Below are 17,601 nucleotides of genomic sequence, written 5' to 3' on the forward strand. Positions count from 1 at the left end.
TGGACACTTGAAGTTTTCTACTGGAATAGCAAGTTTTCAAAATGAAAGGATTGAAGGTCATTGCAGTGACTGCGTTCTGCTGATATTTCATGTTCACTGAACCCACATTGCTTAAAGTGCAAAATTTGTATTGCCCCCATGGCCCTATTCTTTTCTTTCTTTTTCTCTTATAATGTGACACTTGGATGGTGTTTTACATAGTAATGGCTTGCACTTTGCTAGGTTTTTTTCTTTTTGATCGTGCGGCCGCTGTAGCGTGCGCTGGTGTCTAGGTGGGTGAGATGAGCTGGGTCTGGACTCTTTTCTTGGGACGGATGGATTTGGATTTGGGCCTTTGAGGGAGATGCTTCAATTAAAAGAATACAAATCTATTATACATAAAAGGACCTATCCGATTGAGCTGATTGGATGGTTCCAGAAAATTGAAACCGGAAACCGGACTGTTATCCACCGGCTCCATCGAAAATCGACCGGTTGAGTACGGTCCGGTCCGGTTTGGATGTATCATGATTTTTTTGCTCACCCCTACTATTCAGTATCAATCAATACATCTATTACAGCCAAATCAAATACACAATATTTTGCAATACTTCTTAACTCCCTTTATGTTCATGGAAACCAGAAGAATTTATCTCATGATGCCTTATATTGGATCTGATGATACTCTTCCCCGTTTTGCGATCGCCCAACGAACAGCAACCAGTCAAAGTCAACTAGCTTAAAGTCAAAGTAAAACGAGGGCCTAATAATTGCTTCCATGCTACACCAGAAAATAACACTACGGCCGAGGTAGGCAATCCAAAATATATACACCCAGTGGGATGGACGGTGGACTCTAGAGGCTATGGTCAGCAGTCAATTATATTTCTGATTTATAGAGGTAGTCACGTGTTTACAACCACTCAAATTTAGTTTATCATGGTCAAAGTATTCCTCGTTCCTCAGCATTCTTCCTCTAACACATTCTCTGCAATGAAATGCAGAATCTCGAGAAGCACATACAAATGCATCATAAAGTTCATGAGGAAGAATGCAGCCAACTAGGTAAAAACAACCTGAAAATTCATAGGAAACACAAACTCCAGCTATCTGACAGCCATTTCTGTACCTACTTCATAGCTCAGCTTTCATATCAAGTAAAACCCAATGTTTTACTAAGCAAGGTGCAACGAACAAACCTCTATGGTGCAAGAGAGCACCCAAACTCGAGAAACGAACAAAAGAAATGAGAATTTCCCTTTGTGTTCATCAATGATTACTTTTTACTCTTTTTGATGATGCATCCACGAACACCTCAATGTAACAAATAGGGCAAGCCTGAGAGAATCAAGAAGTTGCAATCAGTAACTTCTAGTGTTTGGTGAAGAAAAAGAAAATAATTTCTCCAAGAAAATGATAAACCAATAAACAATGAAATTCGACAATTACCTTGTTGATACTGAGCCATTTGGCACCGCAGCCAGCATGGTAGATATGCTTGCAAGGAAGGGTCATACGCCGGTCTCCTCGTTTATATTCCATCTGGCAAATCACACATCTGTTTACATCAAACACGGATTGGTTTAGAACAAACGACATATCGTGGAGTTTAACCATCGGCAACGAAAGTGATGCACATCAATCTACCGTTACTTTCTTATAAATGCAGCACTGCAAGATGGTAAATCCCTATTGATAATCTCATTTAATCGCTGGGATCCAAATGAATAAGTAAACTGCAACTGCGGAGAAGAAGATTTTAATGTACTCCACCATTAATTGCTTGTTATAGCACCCTTCATTCATTATCTCATCCTAAACTCATGATGAAAGGCAGGGCACAAAAGTTCGCCATTTACTAGGGCTTGTTTTTTAGGATTAAGTAAAAAAAAAAAATACTTTTTTACTTTCCGGCCAAAATTTAAGATATTTATCTGAATTTCAAAAAATTATGGAAAAGTTACACAGGAATCTACATGCCGACATTTATATGTCGTGAAAGCTTTTTCGGGTTATTGAAAGTTTTAGATTAAGCAAAAAGCAAAAATTAAAAGTCTATCCAGATACACCTGCTTTACTTCTAACTTAAGTCGTAGGTTTAAAATAGACAGACTAAAGACGATGAGATCAACTTGTACCTCTCATCTCGTGATCTTCTCCTGGAAAAAAAACCACGCTTGTATTTGGAAATTGGAAGCAGACTTATATGTTCTTGAGAAAGACCTCGATTCTGAGTTCCAACGGTCTCGCCTAACTCAAGTAACTCCTGTGCATGAGATATTGTGTCAGCAACTCTCACTTGAATACATATATAACGTGCAAAAATACCAAATTTAGAAATAAATAACCAACAAAGGCATCACAAGCGCCACTGGGCAAGCATTAGTTGCGAAACAGTGAAATATTATGCGCAAACCTCGTAAGTCATGTTGTCAGGATCTACGTTGTCTTGCCAAACGACCTGCATTATCAGCAAGTTTAACCATGGTTATCAAGATGGTTGACATTTAGAGCACAAATTACTCGAAGAACAGAACTTGATTTGGATAAGCCAGAGCCAATCAGCTTAGTATAACTTTCTAGAACCTCGTCTTGGATTTTATAAGCACATTCAAAAAATAACACAAGCACTCATATACTCATCTTTTTGACGACATATAATCCAACTGTAAATACCACTCCTCAAGAACATATTGAAATTCACGGTATGAGATAGTGAGTGCAAAAGAAAAAAAAGAATAAGTCGACAATATGATTACTACTTTGCACCATGCTAGAAGTGATAGACTACAAAGCTACAGACCTGATAATCCTGTGAATTGTGATGCCTTCGTGGACCTGAAAAGCACGGTGATTTGAATAAGATTCAAAAATTTAAAGTGACAAAAATTCCATATCACCAAAGAAAAAGAATTTGGAGTAGACTGAAGAGATTTGTGTAATGCCTTCATGATGTTAACAACAATATTTTGAAATCCAAAATCTTTATATGGTATAATGAAGCGTGAGTTAAATCAGCACCATATTCCTCGGAAGTTTACAATAGAGCTGCTCCTGTGTTTACTTAGGAGATTGTAAGCGAACTCCACAACAAAATAGAAAACCTAGGTTCCCCAAAGGTGGTTGAGATTGCTTGTATGTAGTGACAGAGCATATGAAGTGTCTCGCTGCATATGAACAGATGAGCACGAGAGCAACCTGGATAAGTTACAAAGAGGAAGGCCTATAGACTAATAACATTACTGTGTCAGCATTTCCTTTTGAGTGTGAATACGCAATGCGTCGATGTTACTACACAACAGCCAGGATAAAATTGTGCCAATAAACGTTTGTTACGAAGGTACGGGGAAGTTATAAGGATGACCATACGCTTACTCAGGATTGTGTTTCTTTATAATGGGAAGGACTCAACTTTGAAGATGTGACAGTTGTTGATGCTTAGATGCAACCAAGAAGAGGAATAGTGCTCCTCTTTGTATGTCAAGATGGTTGTTTTATCTTCAAATGCACTAACTGACCGATGCCCATAATTACGGGTGTTTCTATGAAAAGAAATGAATTTGTCCATTTTCAGGGTAAACTATGCAACAATTGTTCAGTCACGCAATTGGATAATATCTTAAGGAAAGTCCGATGTTATAAGCGGGTGTTGTGATGTTCCAAACAGCTCTTGGCATCTGGGCAAAAAGGTCATCATAACCAAAAGTCTACGACATCTGGACAGCCACGAAAGACCAAGCCAGCGACTTCTGATGAAAATTAGGCAATGCCTAATCACCTTCCTTCCAATGAGGATTAAATAATATTAATTTTACACTATCAACAATAAGGTTGATGAACTGATGTAAAACTTAGAACTTACATGCTGCAGAGTGGTCACGAGATCCACTATTTGCATTCCCCTCCCATCCACTGCTTACAGCAGTAGTCTGCTCATTAGTCATTGAGGGGCTAACCATAGGCCTTCTAGTCTCATGATAGGCTGGTCCATGACCATCCACCTCATATGAATGACCATAGTCGTAATATGAGTAATTAGTACCATATTCTGATGAACCCATTTTATAGTAGTTCGTGTTCACCGATGGATATAAGCTCTCCTGCATAATATAAGAAGGAAAAAAATGCAGAATTAGTGCTAGACTAAGATCTGAAAATACAGAACGCCAGAAAGACACTAACAAATGCTCCAACGGTTAGATCGGCAAGCATAAATTACAACGGAAAAGTAGAGAAATATGGAGTTCGGCTGTAAATTATCCTCTTCTGAAAAAAAAAATACTGAGATGTGAAAAACTACACAGATATATACCAGCCACCTCTCCAGAAATGGAAAACATCATAATCAACTAATAGGTACCTGAGCATGAGAAGCACCAGAAAATATGAAATTCACGTGTTCATAAGTAAGACCCTCAAAATACTCCATAAAACTTCCAGACGTATTGTAAGGATAGGCAGTGTTAACATATTGAACATCCATGTTCCAACTCATCTCGGACCACCGTCAATTCCCACCTGGAATGTTAATGAGAAGCAGATAAACATCCACCCCATAACAAAGAATCAAAAAGCACAAACATAAAGGGTCCAGAAATGCATACCAAGCCTAATCTCTCACAACTGAGGCCCACAAATCCATTCAAATACAGAATGTACCATCCATCACATGATTCGAATATCTTATCTTGTCAGAGATCCTACAATTGAGATGACAATAAAATCACCTCAGTCCAGGAAAAGAAGTATCTCACCGTAACCGCACTCGCACCAATGCTAGCCATGCTTATAATGCAGAGATTATACGGACATTATCACTTTCTGCAAAAATATGGCGACCCCTGAATGTTAGCCCTGCTTAGAGCGCAATCGATGGAATTCGAGTCATCACAGATAAGGGCCAAATTTATTCATTTTTTTTCCTTTTGGCCGGTGCATGCATGCTAAAGGAACAGTAATTCACGGTAATAAAGTGCAGTTCTCTGTTTCATCCGCACACAAAGTACCCAAAGATGTGCTCGAGATCGTGCCCCGTGTCCCCGCATGCGTTATCGCTGGATGATAAGATGAAAAACAGCTTCAAGTCTCAACGACGGACACCCCCGGAAACAAAAGAATTCAAGATGCCTGAAGAGAAGGTGACTAAGACGCTAATGCTGTTCTAATTTCACGATCTTCTCTCCGATTAGATCATCGCCAAACCGAAACAACAAAAGTAGAAACCGCATTGCCCAGTCGCGAGCTATTCCAGACCCAAAAGCTCCAAAAATCAGAGAAGGCGGCATTCGCTGCTCAGAGGCTGCCGCCGCACGCTGAAAGGCGAGGGAGCAAGAGCAGAGACGATCCCGCTCACGCACAACGAGAACCACACGGGACCAAAAATGAAAAACGGCCACAACGATGGCCAGTTTCGCATTTACCGGAGTCGTCTTGTCCGCCGTTTTTCAGCGACAAGACAGGGGGATAAGGAAGCTAGCTCTCGAGACGGCCGCGATTCCCGGCGAGAAAACCTCAGTCCCCCGCTGGGTTTCTCGGGAAAATTGCGAAACAGAGGGGGAAGATCAGAGAGGGGATAGAGGCGGGGATTATATAAAGGAGATGCTCCCCGAAGGCCAATAAACAAATGCGGTGCGATTGCGCAAGCAGGAGTATAATAGGCAAAGCAATGTGGATTGCCATTTTCAAAGGCGCAGCAACAGCATCAGATTCCTTGCTAGAGAGAGAAACTAGAGAGAGAGAGGGAGAGAGGGAACCGACATTCGTCGCTTTTGAAGGGAGGTCTCTGTCTCTTGTCTCCTCTCTGCGCGCGTCTACCTCTCGTCGATGCGGAACGGAGGAGAGAGAAAGTGGTAAAAGGAAAAGGGAGAGCTTTCTCCCTCTACTGCGACTTGGAGGAGCGAGAGGGAGGGTGAGGCTGGCGGTGGCTCCTTTATGCAGTGGTTTCAGAAACACGCGAACTCCGTTAGCTGGGCGGTGATCCGGTGCGTCGCGCCTTCGCTGGGGCCGCGCGTTGCTCTCGCCAATCTCCACCGTTGGATCTTGGCCACGTGTGCGCTTGCGAAGCGTGTCGAGTCGTGTCAGTCTTAGTCTTAGGCTTTGTGCAAAATGAGCCTCGTGGATACGAGACCCGCGATTTAGAGGGGCCAAACCGCGAAAAGTGAATCACGAGAAGTCGCAGTCAAAGGAACAAATAATCAAAGCGCAAGTTCACAATGGCAATTCCCAACTCTCGCGCTTTCTTTAAAGTATGGAGTTTCTATCAAACTAATTTGACACATTACTTCATCTATCTAAATATTTTATAAGCGGGTGAGTGGGATTTACAGTAGAATTCAACCACATCACATTTTTTTAGAATAGCGATACGGCACGAAACGAGATCCTATTAAGTTTTGTGGCGATCAACATTACTCGGTCTGAAAACTAAGGAAGGAGGAGACATTGAATTCTATGATGGGCAAATTACAACATAACAGGAGGAGGGGGTGGGGGTGGTGGTGGTGGAAAGATGAAGAGAGAAAATGATGGATTGGCCAGGGGAGGGAGGCGTGGGTGAGCTAACACCTTGACACGATAAATCATGACAGGCAGGTGACCCAAATAATGATCCCTCTCTCTCTCTCTCTCTCTCTCTCTCTCTCTCTCTAAGAAGTGGGGGCGTGTCAGGTGTAGGGGCCTAGGAGAGACAGCAACCTCCGCATGAGGCAGTCACCCACATTTCACTGTCCTGTCGTCCGCCCCTCTCGCCAACCGCAATCTCCGCCCCCCCGCCCCACCGGCTAGGCGCTACGGCCATCTCTCTTGGGTCGGATTGAAAACACGTCTCACCCACCAACCATGGATTTTCTTTTCTCTCTTTTCTCTCGAAATGCGATTTTTCGGCGACAATTTGTACGGAGAATTACGGTAAGCCGAAACGATCGCGGTGGGGTTCCGATCTACTGTGTCGGTCCCTCCATGAATCATAGAATGTTCATCTCTGTATTTTCTTTCCTCCTTTCTTGTTTTTTCTATCGTGCCGGTTTGATTCCTCTTTTTCTTTTAGCGATTTATTTGTATTCCCCTCTTCAGTTAATGTTTTTCGTCGACCGAATTGATCTTAGAACTTTAGGGCAGAAGATTTGATGCGATGGGTAAAGGACGAAGCGTGACGTGAACGCACGAAAATATAAATTCTCGGAGTCGGTCGTGTAGATCCAAAGTCTCATCTAAATCCATCAAGACGACCCTATTAACCTTGTCACGTACTTTACTCTTAGGTTTTTCTTGATTGGACCACGGTGGATCAACCATACCGACCTACTGGCCACCATGTCATTTTCATCCCAAAAAGCAAGGATAAAGCTAGCTAATAAGCCAAATGGTCCAACCCCGAGTTGGTTAGAGTGAGTTGAACCGAAGGGAGAAAAGTGGGCACTTGGGAACTTACTTAGTATGAGCAAATCGAATTTAAGACATAAAAACAACAACAACAACAACAAAAAGGAGATTTGGTTTGCCAAAACCGTCCCTTTTGACAAAACCAAGTTGGAAACAATGAGTTAGGAGGAAAATCGCTCGAATCTTTGTGAAATTTTGGAAGGTCGAGAAACTTTTTAAAGGGAAGGGGAGCAAGTGGAAGTGCAATCACTGCCAAAGGGACAAAATGAGAGGAAGAGAAGCAAAAGCTGCCAGCAGGAATTGAGTGGTGGGGATTAAGCACGAGACCTGACGTGCAAGGAAGGAAGAATGGATGTTCCGTCTTCTTCTTCACATCTTGGGGAAAAACAAAAAAAAAACAAAAAAGAAAGTGGAGTAAAGAACAGGACCCCGCAACAGTGGAAGGCCTAATACCAGATTATGAGTGCGTGTCCTTGGAAGAGAAATGATTAAGAACTTCAAACAGGCATTTGCGCGCCCGGTTTCGATACATCTTTAAGTTCTCATATCAATCTATTCATGGTCGGTTCCGGGTATCGAGTTCGAACGGGAAAGAGCAAAGTTAGTACGGCGAGAACAACCTCTCTAGAACCATGACGATTGTCGAGAACTCGTCATGTAATAGAAGTTGTTTATGCATCTAGATCTAATATTGCCCAAGCCTTAGTACTTAGCTTTGATGGCCCGACCACTGTGGCTTTCTCTTGATCCGGGGAATTGCGCAGGCTTTATTATAGGATATGATGAAGGGCAAAAAAGGGTAGGAGTGGACCCGTCGTGTTTTCTAGTTTGTAGGAAAAAAAAAACAAAAGATGTTTGCTTCATCCAATGAAATGGGATGAGATGAGAACCTTCTTTTTTGTCAGCTTGCTTGAGAGTGGAGAAAAGACGCATGTTGTTTTTCTTCACGCTATCTTCAACACAAGCAGATGTAATGTACAGAAATAATTATAGTAATAATGAGCTTGTTTTGGCATGAAGGCATCTCTAGGCGGAAAGACAAAAGGCGAAAACTGAGGTGTCACCATCTTTATCTTTTCAACCCCACTTTGATTTTTCCTGAATTGTTTTTTTTTTTTTAAAGGAAATGGAGGGCACGACATCACAGGCTCCGTCGGATCAGAGAAGGGTATTTTGGAGCAGCACACATTCTTGCACTAACCAGACAATAGAAAAAGAGAAAAGCGGCACCAGCAGCAGCAGCAGCAACTTGTCTTTTGCTGCAAGATGATTCACTCGGTTCCTCTCAGACAACAGCAGATCGAAGGAATCAATGTGCAATCCCCATTCACATTCTTCTGCAACAAGAGGCAAAAAGGACTGGACTAAGCCTGGAAAAAGGGAGGGAGTGGATTGAAAATTTGAAACCATATGCTCCTGTTGAATAGCAAGTCACCAATGACAAGAATCCTGCATCAAGAGCAAACATAATCAGGAAGAAAATTATTCCTATCTGTACACTGAATGAGAATCTTTTTCAGGTCAATACTTCTTACAAGTGTTCTTTCCACTCCCCCAAACAACAGCAAGGCTACTGATCAGGATACTAGCACTATATTAACAGATATGAATACTGCATTTTAATCCATGTGCAGATAGAGGTTAACGATGTTCATGTGACGGGTCGTTTAGATAGAAGTATGGAGAGAAACAGAAAATCACTAGTAAAATTTTGCACTTTTGAAAACTATAGAAACCAAAATCCTGCTTGGAAATCCATTATCTTCGACTCTAGTGGTGCGCAGGAACTTGCCTGTAGATTAGAGTGAAGCATCTAGGATGTTTTATGCTTGGCTGAGTTCATTCCGTATTGCAGCCAAACCACTCCACATTATCTAACGCTTTCATGTTTGCAAAGATCAAGTACATCGTGAAATCACACATTAACAGTTGAAAATTTTGATTCATGAGCTCGTTTAACGACCAACAATCATCGCCGCTTTAATAGAACCATCTGTTCCAAGATTAACTTCAAAGGGGAGAAAAATACTAAATTAGCTATTACAAGATTGCAGAATCCTCGTAATCCCAGAATCCCAGAAATCAAAGCAAATATTCAGTCAAAACTCCAAATGTTTCACTTCATAGTTCAGCAACTTCAGATCACTCACAAGCATCGAGGATGATTGGGTATAGTGGTCAAAGAACCAGATTTCAAGATGCCTGCAGAGTACAATGATGGCAAACTCTTGTTTCAGAACACAGGGGAAGCAGCCAACCTCACTCGCTCCCTGTACTAAATGGATCATATACTACTTCTTTGACTTCCTTAGCCTACCACTACATATCCGGCTTTATTCCATGTCCTTACAATACCTGTTGGGATTAGGCACGAGAAATACTTAGATAAAGTGTCTAACTAGTAGACGAAAAAAGCAATAGTATAAATTTTAAATTGGTGGCAGAAAATTGCTCGACCCGACTGTCAGTGCAGGATTCAAGTAATAGTGACACAGCATCACTGAATCCCTTTGACAGACCAGAGCTAACCAGCATTTAGTCATCTAAGTGCCAGGACCGCTGAAACAGTATCATGAATTGCAAAAGATCAACCAGAGCAGGAACTGCTTTAAAGTTAGCAGACTGAGAACTTTGGCAGGGAAGCTTTCTTCTGGAGAAGCTGGCATAACTAAAGATAACATCAACATCATCATCATCACTTTTATCTCAAACTAGTAGGGGTTGGCGGTCGATGAACCCAAAAAATAAATAAAATAAAAGCAAGACCGATTGAGGGAAAAGAAATAATTTTATAAAAATAAAAATATATATAGGGAAAAAGGACTAAAAAGGATAGTCTGGAAGATAGAGAATTCTGCCCTTCCACAATGCTAATAGCTTTCCTCTACTCCGTCCTAAAACAAACCGTACGCCAATCTATTTTCCACTTCGTTAAATCTTGTTTTACTACTTTCCCCCAGGTAAGTTTCGGCCGACCTCTTCATTTCTTCATATCATGCTCTTGGTAACAAACTTATGTTCTTACCGGAGCATCTAGGAATCTTCGAAGAATATGCCCAAACCATCTCAATCTATGTTCTCTCATCTTTTTTGTCACCGGTACTACTCTAACTTTTCGTCGAATATCTTTATTTATTATCTTATCCATCATTGTATATGACCACACATCCACCTTAACATCCCCATTTCCACTACTCCCATTTTATGCCCATGTTGCCATTGTGCTGGCCAACATTCAGCTCCGTATAGGATTGCAAGCCTTACTGTTATTTTATAAAATTTTCCTTTTAGCCTAAGAGGGATTTTGCCATCAACCTAGTATTGCCAGATTCACTAATTCAATCCCATTAAAGTAGTACATGGTAAAAATACCTCCTATGCAGACTAGCTGCAGGAGGTATTTTTACCTCTAAAACAAGCATGACAGCCGGTACCTCAAACATCAGGACGCGTGCAGATCACCCGCCAGAACTTGCTAATGAAGGAGCTGCAATGATTGCATAAACTTGACTGACCGTGTCCCATGTACTCCATAAATTAAAGCACATAACAAATACTTTAGAAAGATTACAATAAATCGCAATATCTTTTTACTTCTTTTCTATTTGTAGTCCCAAGTCTTGCTCTGAATATATCTTTCAACCTAGGATCCTTGAAACATTGACTTGTAAAAACATACAAATACCTTCTGCTCTTCTCTCCTTATTGATAAACAAAGATGCACAAATTATGATTTTCGAAGAGGATCTGATTATAAGCTCTACATAGATGCTATAAAGGACATTAAAAATCCTATCCGCACGATCTGCTTCTATGTGGCCAAAGAGCATTTATACTTGTCACTTGTCATTAGCCCAATACATAACCTGTGTGATTTACTCCAAAACAAGTACCTGGTAAATAATTTTCATCCCGTGTGAACTTGACCAGCTGCCTGCATGCTGCAAGTGCCCATAAAATGAAAACCACTTCAAATTTCTGGAGCATCGTAATGTGCCCATCAGACCCGAGCTCAAGTCAACATGCTGCAGTAGCCTCAAGCCACCGGCGGGGATCAATCATATTCAAAGAGGATGGTCACCCAAATTAGAAATATCAACCATATTCTCAACAAGATGCAGCTGCCTTGTCAATATGACAAGACATTGATAAACCCGTTTTGATTGAGGGTGTGATTTATCTCTAACAATAAACTCATGAACAACTCCATTAACCTCAATTGAGCTACATCCTGGTATCTTCTCTACTCCTCTATTTGTCATCATCTTCCTCACCTTCCTAGATTCTTCCCACATGTTTGCTTCTCCATACATATTCGCCAGTAGAACATAAGTACCACTGTCATGAGGATCCAACTTTAGAAGTTCTAAAGCCACCTTTTGTCCCAGGAGGACATTCCTGTGAACTCGACAAGCAAAAAACAATGGGCCCCAAACTCCAGCATCTGCCTTTATTGGCATGCCCTCAATAAGCTTCACCGCCTCTTCCAATAAACCAGCCCGTCCAAGAAGGTCTACCATGCAAGAATAGTGCTTAAGCCTTGGGAACAGATTAAATTCAGAAGTCATTTGAGAGAAGAAATTACGGCCAGCTTCAACCAAACCCCCATGACAACAAGCTGATAGCACCCCTAGAAATGTGACCTCATCTGGCTTCAGCCCGTCACCAAGCATTTCCCTGAAGAAGGATATCGCATCCAGTGCATATCCATGATGAGCTAAACCGCATATTAATGCCGTCCAGGTTAAGGAATTTTTCATCGGCATTTCCAAGAAAACACGGAGAGCTCTAGGAATATCTCCGCACTTGGCATACATGTCGATAAGAGCAGTTCCCAAGGCAACATTGAGAGAAAGCTTGTGTTTCTCTATGTAGTGGTGAATCCATATCCCAACTTCAAGAGCCCCTAGTTGTGAGCAAGCCGATAAGCAAGTAACCATCGTAACTTCATCTGGTCTTGTGTTACTGGATTGCATTTCATGGAACAAGGCTAGAGCCTCCTTGCTACGGTTAGCTTGAACATAGCCACCTATCAATGCATTCCATGGAACAACATCCTTTTGAGGCATGCCATCAAAAAGCTCCCTGGCCATGTCTAGAAACCCGAATCTTGCATATCCAACAACCATCGTAGTGTAAGAAACAAAAGTTCTCATCGTCATGTTATCGAAAATTTCCTGCGCTTGTTCGAGATCCCCACACTTGATGTACATGTCCATAAGAGCATTGGCGAGAGGCACAGTCAAAGTCAACCCATTCCCTTCAATCAATTGGTGAAATTCTCTCCCTAGTTTCGAATCCTCCAATTGGGCACATGAAGAGACCATGCCAATCATCGTGACCTCGTCCGGCATAACACCCTCTGCCTCCATCTCACGATACACTCTCAAAGCATTACCCGCGAGCCCACTCCTCACATACCCATTGATCAAGGAGTTCCATGAAACCAAGTCTCTCACAGGGCTTCTGTCGAACACCTCACGTGCTTTCCCCACCTCGCCCCACGAAACAAACATATGGATCACCGCATTGCGCACGAACAAGTCGCCGTGAAATCCCAACTTCACCACATGGCCAAGAATTCCGCGGCCGAAACGATTCATCGACGAATTAGCACATATCTTCAGCAGCAGGGGATAAGTATAATTGTCCGGCTTCGACCCGCCATTCCTCAACATCCGCCGGTACAGAACGAACGCTTCGTTCGGTCTCTCGCTCTCTGCAAAGCCCCTGATCGCCACATTCCACGAGAACGCATTCGGGTCCTCCGCGCCGTACAGGATCTTGGCGCAGTACTCGAGGTCCCGCGACTCCGAGATGGCGCAGAAGGCGACGAGGCGGCTCAGAGCCAGCCCATCGGAGACCAGGCCGGTGGCCACCATCTGGGCTTGGACTTGCATCAGTTGGGACATGGACCGGCATCGCTCCAGCAGGGAGAGGAGCGGGTTCGAGAGGACGAAAGCGTGGGTGGTGTTCCAGCTCGTGGGCTTGTCTCTGTGGGGAGGGAGAGACCGGGTGTGGAGCGGAGAGAGGAGGAGAGAGCTCAGCAGAGGGTTCGGGAGCGAACGGAGGAGAGATCGGTGAGCGGCTGCATGGAGAGGGATCATCACAAACGTGGGTTGGCTCTTGTCATTGGAGCTTTCTGGTCGTGCAGCTCCATGCAAGACAGGTTTCCAACTATCGAGGTTTCTTCACAGCTACAGCCTACAGCCTTAAAAAGGACAACCAAAAGTATGACCCCCAAAAAAAAAAAAAAAAATAGGACAACCATTTTATTTTTTCTGTTAATATAATTGATTAAACCTTGTGTAGTTAGAGATTTTTAAACTTCATTAATTACATTAAATTGGGTAATTAACAAATTAAATTGGGTTATTAACCCAATAAATTTCAATGTAATATTGGATTCTTGAGTTTTAGCTCCAGTTTCTCGAATGAAAATACGAAATCCAAAAATTAATGTTATTTTCCTTTTTCCTCGGTCTTATTGATCTACATACATCATTTAAAATACTTAATTAGGCTTGCATGCTGCTTAAATGCGGTATTAGATTTGAGTTCAACTTGATTTAAATGCATATCAACTCAACTATACTACATTCAGATTTGTGAGCCTTTGAGTCATCAATTTTAGTCATGTATTATCAATCTCAAATTTAATTTCATTTACTCATAAAGTTAGGCATTGCCTAATTAATGTAGGGTTCATGCATCATGACATATAAAATCAAACTAGCACAAAGTGAGATTGAAATAGCCAACAAGCCGAGCTTATATATAACTTACTATCTCAAAGTTTAATGTCACAAATCACTCAACAAACACCATCTTCATTCAACACCAAACACAAATGAAATTAGGGAAAATGACAATGCTCTTGCTAAAAGAGATAATTATTATTGAGATCAAAAGAATTATTTATAGGTTTAGGGTCAAGCCTTCTACAATTACATAAATAATCCCAACTTGATAATATTATAGAATAATAAGTAATAAACCTAACATTCTCCCGCAAGTTGGGGTATACATATCAAAAAGACCTAACTCATGACAAATATATGAAATTTGTCCACATCGAAGAGGCTTTGTGAAAATGTCTGCTAGATGCTCCTTAGAAAGTGTGTGCACTAGCCGTATATCACCATAATTCACATTTTCTTCAACGAAACGACAATCCACCTCTCTATCTTTCGTTCACTCATGAAACACTTGATTGCTAGTAATGTGAATAGCGGATTGATTATCACAATAGAGAGTAGATGATCCGATCATATACAATCCAATCTCGGTCAAACAGCATACGAACCCATTAAAGTTCACATATAACATTAGTCATAGCACGATACTCGGCCTCTACACTAGATCGAGAAACAACGGACTGTTTCTTTCTTTTCCATGACACAAGATTATCGCCGAAAAATACACAGTATCCCAAAGTAGACCAGCGATCCATAGGGCAACCGGCCCAAATTTGCATTAGAATATCCCGTTACCTCCAAAGACTTGAGAGTCAAAACAACCAGCTATATGAAGATGAACCCGATTATGGAACACAAGCCCTTGACCCGGAGCTCCCTTCAAATACCGAACAATTTGTAGGATGGCTTCCCAGTGAGTAGTACGGGGAAAGCTCATGAGTTGACTCACCACACTAACAGCAAACAAAATATTCGAACGAGTAATAGTAAGATAATTTAACTTGCCTACTAACCGACGATACTTCTCTAGATCACGAAGAAACTTTCCATGTTCATTATCAAGCCTCACCCCGGGATCTATAGGTGTGTCACCAGGCTTAGCATCATGCAAACCAATCTCCTTAAGAATGTCAAGAGAATACTTTTACGAAACCCCTAACTCACTATTATAAATAGGTGCTTTGAGTTTCACATGAAAGGGGGTTTCCACACATCAACACACAGTAAAGAAAATATTTGGAGAAAGGCGTGAGAGAGAGAGAGAGAGTTCGGCGGTGCTCTATTGATTCTCGGCTCCATCGGCCAAACCTCAGTCCCCGACGTTGTCTCGTTGCCGGCGCTACACCTTCCGTCCAGTAGCGGTTCGTAAATCATTCACGTCCACCGAGCCGAAGACACTAAAGTGAAATCAGTGAATTCTCCGAAGGAATTCCTTCATTCACGGCTACATGCAACGGGGTCCACTTGCGAGGTTGCGGTCGAAAAGGAATTGAGAAGAGGCAGTCCATCACGTGAAGTTGTGTTTCATCAGTTTGTTGTCCCTGCTAGATGACACAGAAAGTCATCAAAAGGATTAGCAATTTCAGTTAGTTTTGTCCCCGATAACTGCCAACCACCGAAGACGAGTTGCCGTACACCGAGAAGCACTTGCAAAATCTCTCTTGATTTTTGCGGGTTGTCGACCATGAACCCTAGCCGTGCGTGATCCTCCATCGGTCGGTCCGAATTCGGGGACTCGGAGGACAATTTTCGCTGCAGTTCGGAGCCAAGAATAATTCTGTTTTAGGCGGATTTCATCGGATATTCTGTGCAGAATTTTGTGGCTCATGAAAGGTAATTTTCTCATCCTTTGATTGCAAAGATGTAGTCATTTGATTTAGATTTGCATATGTTTTATGTTTGTTCTTGAATTTCATGCATCTTTTACTCTTTGGTTAAACAAAATTGATTTTCAATTCTTGATTATCAAAAGAGATAACTTTTACAAGATTAGGCATCAAAGTAATAATTTTTCCGGAAAAAAAGAATTGCTCTTGAATTGCACAATTGGTTCTTATCTTGACATAATTTTCTAAAATAAAAAAAAATCCTAAATCTAAATTAGGAAAATCATTTTCCTAATAGGCATGACAACCTTACCCGTATTACCCATTGCCATTCGGGTACGAACCTCTAGCTTAGTAAAGACAAAAATTAGCAAATTTGATTTATTGTCTTTTAGGTCCGATTCACTATCTTTTTGAGCCGATTTTAGATTTTAGGTATTATAATTTTCGAAAAAGATGAAGATGGATATCCATGATTTCTCGCTTTTGATTGTTATCTTATTGTGGATAGGGATTTTCTTTGATCTCCAATGATATCTTTATTTTCGATTGAATCTCATGAATATCAAAATTCCTTAAAAGATTTAGTAAGATATGGTTTTCTTTGAAAGCCCTATCTACTGAATTTTTTAGGAATGTGAGGATTCTTAGAAGCCTAGGACAAAATTGAATAAGGAAATCATTCATGCATATCTTGTCTTTGCCAAAAATTCAAAGGAAAAAGAATAAAAAAAAATCAGCTCATCTTATCTTGTGTGATTCCATGCATATCCTGCATATTCATTTCATATTTTCGAGTATCATTTAGTCCCTCATCCATTTTTTTCAAAAATCATGCATATTATATCATAGCGTTCGCATGTCTCATAATTTGCATATCTATGTCGTGTTGTATTTTGCCATGTCATTTTGCATGTCATTAGTAATTTAGTATCATGTTTAGGATATTCACATTAGGTTAGTCTAATTGTATGACTAAATTGCTTAGAATAAGTGCCGCATGCTATCTAGGTTAGACATGAATTTACGTGTGCTATATATAGTCTTTGCACGTTTACTTTATTTTAATTACATGATTTTTTGCATGTTGCTTTGAATATTGCATTAATTTGATATCATTTTTGCATGTTTAATTTAATCATATAAATTGCGGCAAATAGGTTAGTCTTTGCATGTCATGTATTGCATTCATCTAAGAAAGTGAAAAAAAAAAAACACCTCTTTTGAACTTGAAGTGAATTCAATCACGCTTGAGTCACCGACTTAGGATGTCTCATGGAATTAACGTACTGAAAGGGCATTAGCTTTAATTAATTAATATAACCAAGTCCCCGAATCTTTAATCTCTAGTTCATAGGAATAAAATAGTCATCCCGCTATTTTATTTAGGTTTCTAACCAATCTATAAAAAATGGTTAGTGGCTACTCTAAAGTTAAAATCATTTGAATTAATCTAAATTGCGATTTGATAGGGCTTGAGAGAGTCCGTATTAGGTTAGTCATTTAATTAACTTGACAATCTATTAACCTAAAAATTTCTTTTAGATCGCAACAACTCTGATACCATATTTTTTTATAAAAGAGAGAATAATTATTATTGAGATCAAAAGAAGTATATATAGGCTTAGGTTAAAGCCTTGTACATTACATAAATAACCTAAACTTGCTAACATTATGGAGTAATAAGTAATAAACCTAACAAACACAAACGATCCATA

General features: G+C 40.8%; 2 protein-coding genes across 11 annotated transcripts; both read right to left on the reverse strand.

The window, feature by feature from the left end:
• Window positions 1–996: 996 nt before the first annotated feature.
• On the reverse strand, window positions 997–6,080 carry LOC115735272 (E3 ubiquitin-protein ligase BIG BROTHER-like). 5 transcript variants are annotated; one of them, XM_030666429.2, is made up of 9 exons: window positions 5,737–6,078; window positions 4,584–4,679; window positions 4,340–4,497; window positions 3,842–4,079; window positions 2,783–2,817; window positions 2,396–2,440; window positions 2,118–2,245; window positions 1,429–1,537; window positions 997–1,317 (listed from the first exon to the last, which is right to left on the reverse strand). In XM_030666429.2, the coding sequence occupies exons 3-9, from the start codon at window positions 4,472–4,474 to the stop codon at window positions 1,249–1,251; spliced, it is 759 nt and encodes a 252-aa protein (XP_030522289.1). In that variant the 5' UTR covers window positions 4,475–4,497; window positions 4,584–4,679; window positions 5,737–6,078; the 3' UTR covers window positions 997–1,248. The 5 variants fall into 5 exon arrangements, with proteins under 5 accessions (XP_030522289.1, XP_030522290.1, XP_030522291.1 ...); XM_030666430.2 differs by lacking the exon at window positions 5,737–6,078 and adding an exon at window positions 5,400–5,729; XM_030666431.2 differs by lacking the exon at window positions 5,737–6,078 and adding an exon at window positions 4,986–5,378.
• Window positions 6,081–8,194: 2,114 nt separating this feature from the next.
• LOC115735270 (pentatricopeptide repeat-containing protein At2g22410, mitochondrial) lies at window positions 8,195–13,549 on the reverse strand. Of its 6 annotated transcripts, none has more exons than XM_048283679.1 (3): window positions 11,253–13,549; window positions 9,618–10,027; window positions 8,195–8,808 (listed from the first exon to the last, which is right to left on the reverse strand). In XM_048283679.1, the coding sequence occupies exon 1, from the start codon at window positions 13,464–13,466 to the stop codon at window positions 11,424–11,426; it is 2,043 nt and encodes a 680-aa protein (XP_048139636.1). In that variant the 5' UTR covers window positions 13,467–13,549; the 3' UTR covers window positions 8,195–8,808; window positions 9,618–10,027; window positions 11,253–11,423. The 6 variants fall into 6 exon arrangements, 4 of the variants coding, with proteins under 4 accessions (XP_048139636.1, XP_048139637.1, XP_048139638.1 ...); XM_048283680.1 differs by having other exon boundaries at window positions 9,547–10,027; XR_007199486.1 differs by lacking the exon at window positions 11,253–13,549 and adding an exon at window positions 10,794–10,896 and having other exon boundaries at window positions 8,195–10,027.
• Window positions 13,550–17,601: the final 4,052 nt, after the last annotated feature.

Source organism: Rhodamnia argentea, chromosome 8 (genome assembly GCF_020921035.1).
Source record: "Rhodamnia argentea isolate NSW1041297 chromosome 8, ASM2092103v1, whole genome shotgun sequence".
Taxonomy (NCBI): Eukaryota; Viridiplantae; Streptophyta; class Magnoliopsida; order Myrtales; family Myrtaceae; genus Rhodamnia; species Rhodamnia argentea.

What these genes read in the sequence shown, in the direction of transcription:
- LOC115735272 (XM_030666432.2), bottom strand. Translation starts at nt 4,474, where the DNA reads ATGAGTTGGAACATGGATGTTCAATATGTTAACACTGCCTATCCTTAC. An exon ending in CTGGTGCTTCTCATGCTCAG is followed by an intron (nt 4,080 to 4,339) that starts GTACCTATTAGT and finishes TATATTATGCAG; the next exon opens with GAGAGCTTATATCCATCGGT. An exon ending in TCGTGACCACTCTGCAGCAT is followed by an intron (nt 2,818 to 3,841) that starts GTAAGTTCTAAG and finishes CGTGCTTTTCAG; the next exon opens with GTCCACGAAGGCATCACAAT.
- LOC115735270 (XM_048283681.1), bottom strand. Translation starts at nt 13,466, where the DNA reads ATGATCCCTCTCCATGCAGCCGCTCACCGATCTCTCCTCCGTTCGCTC.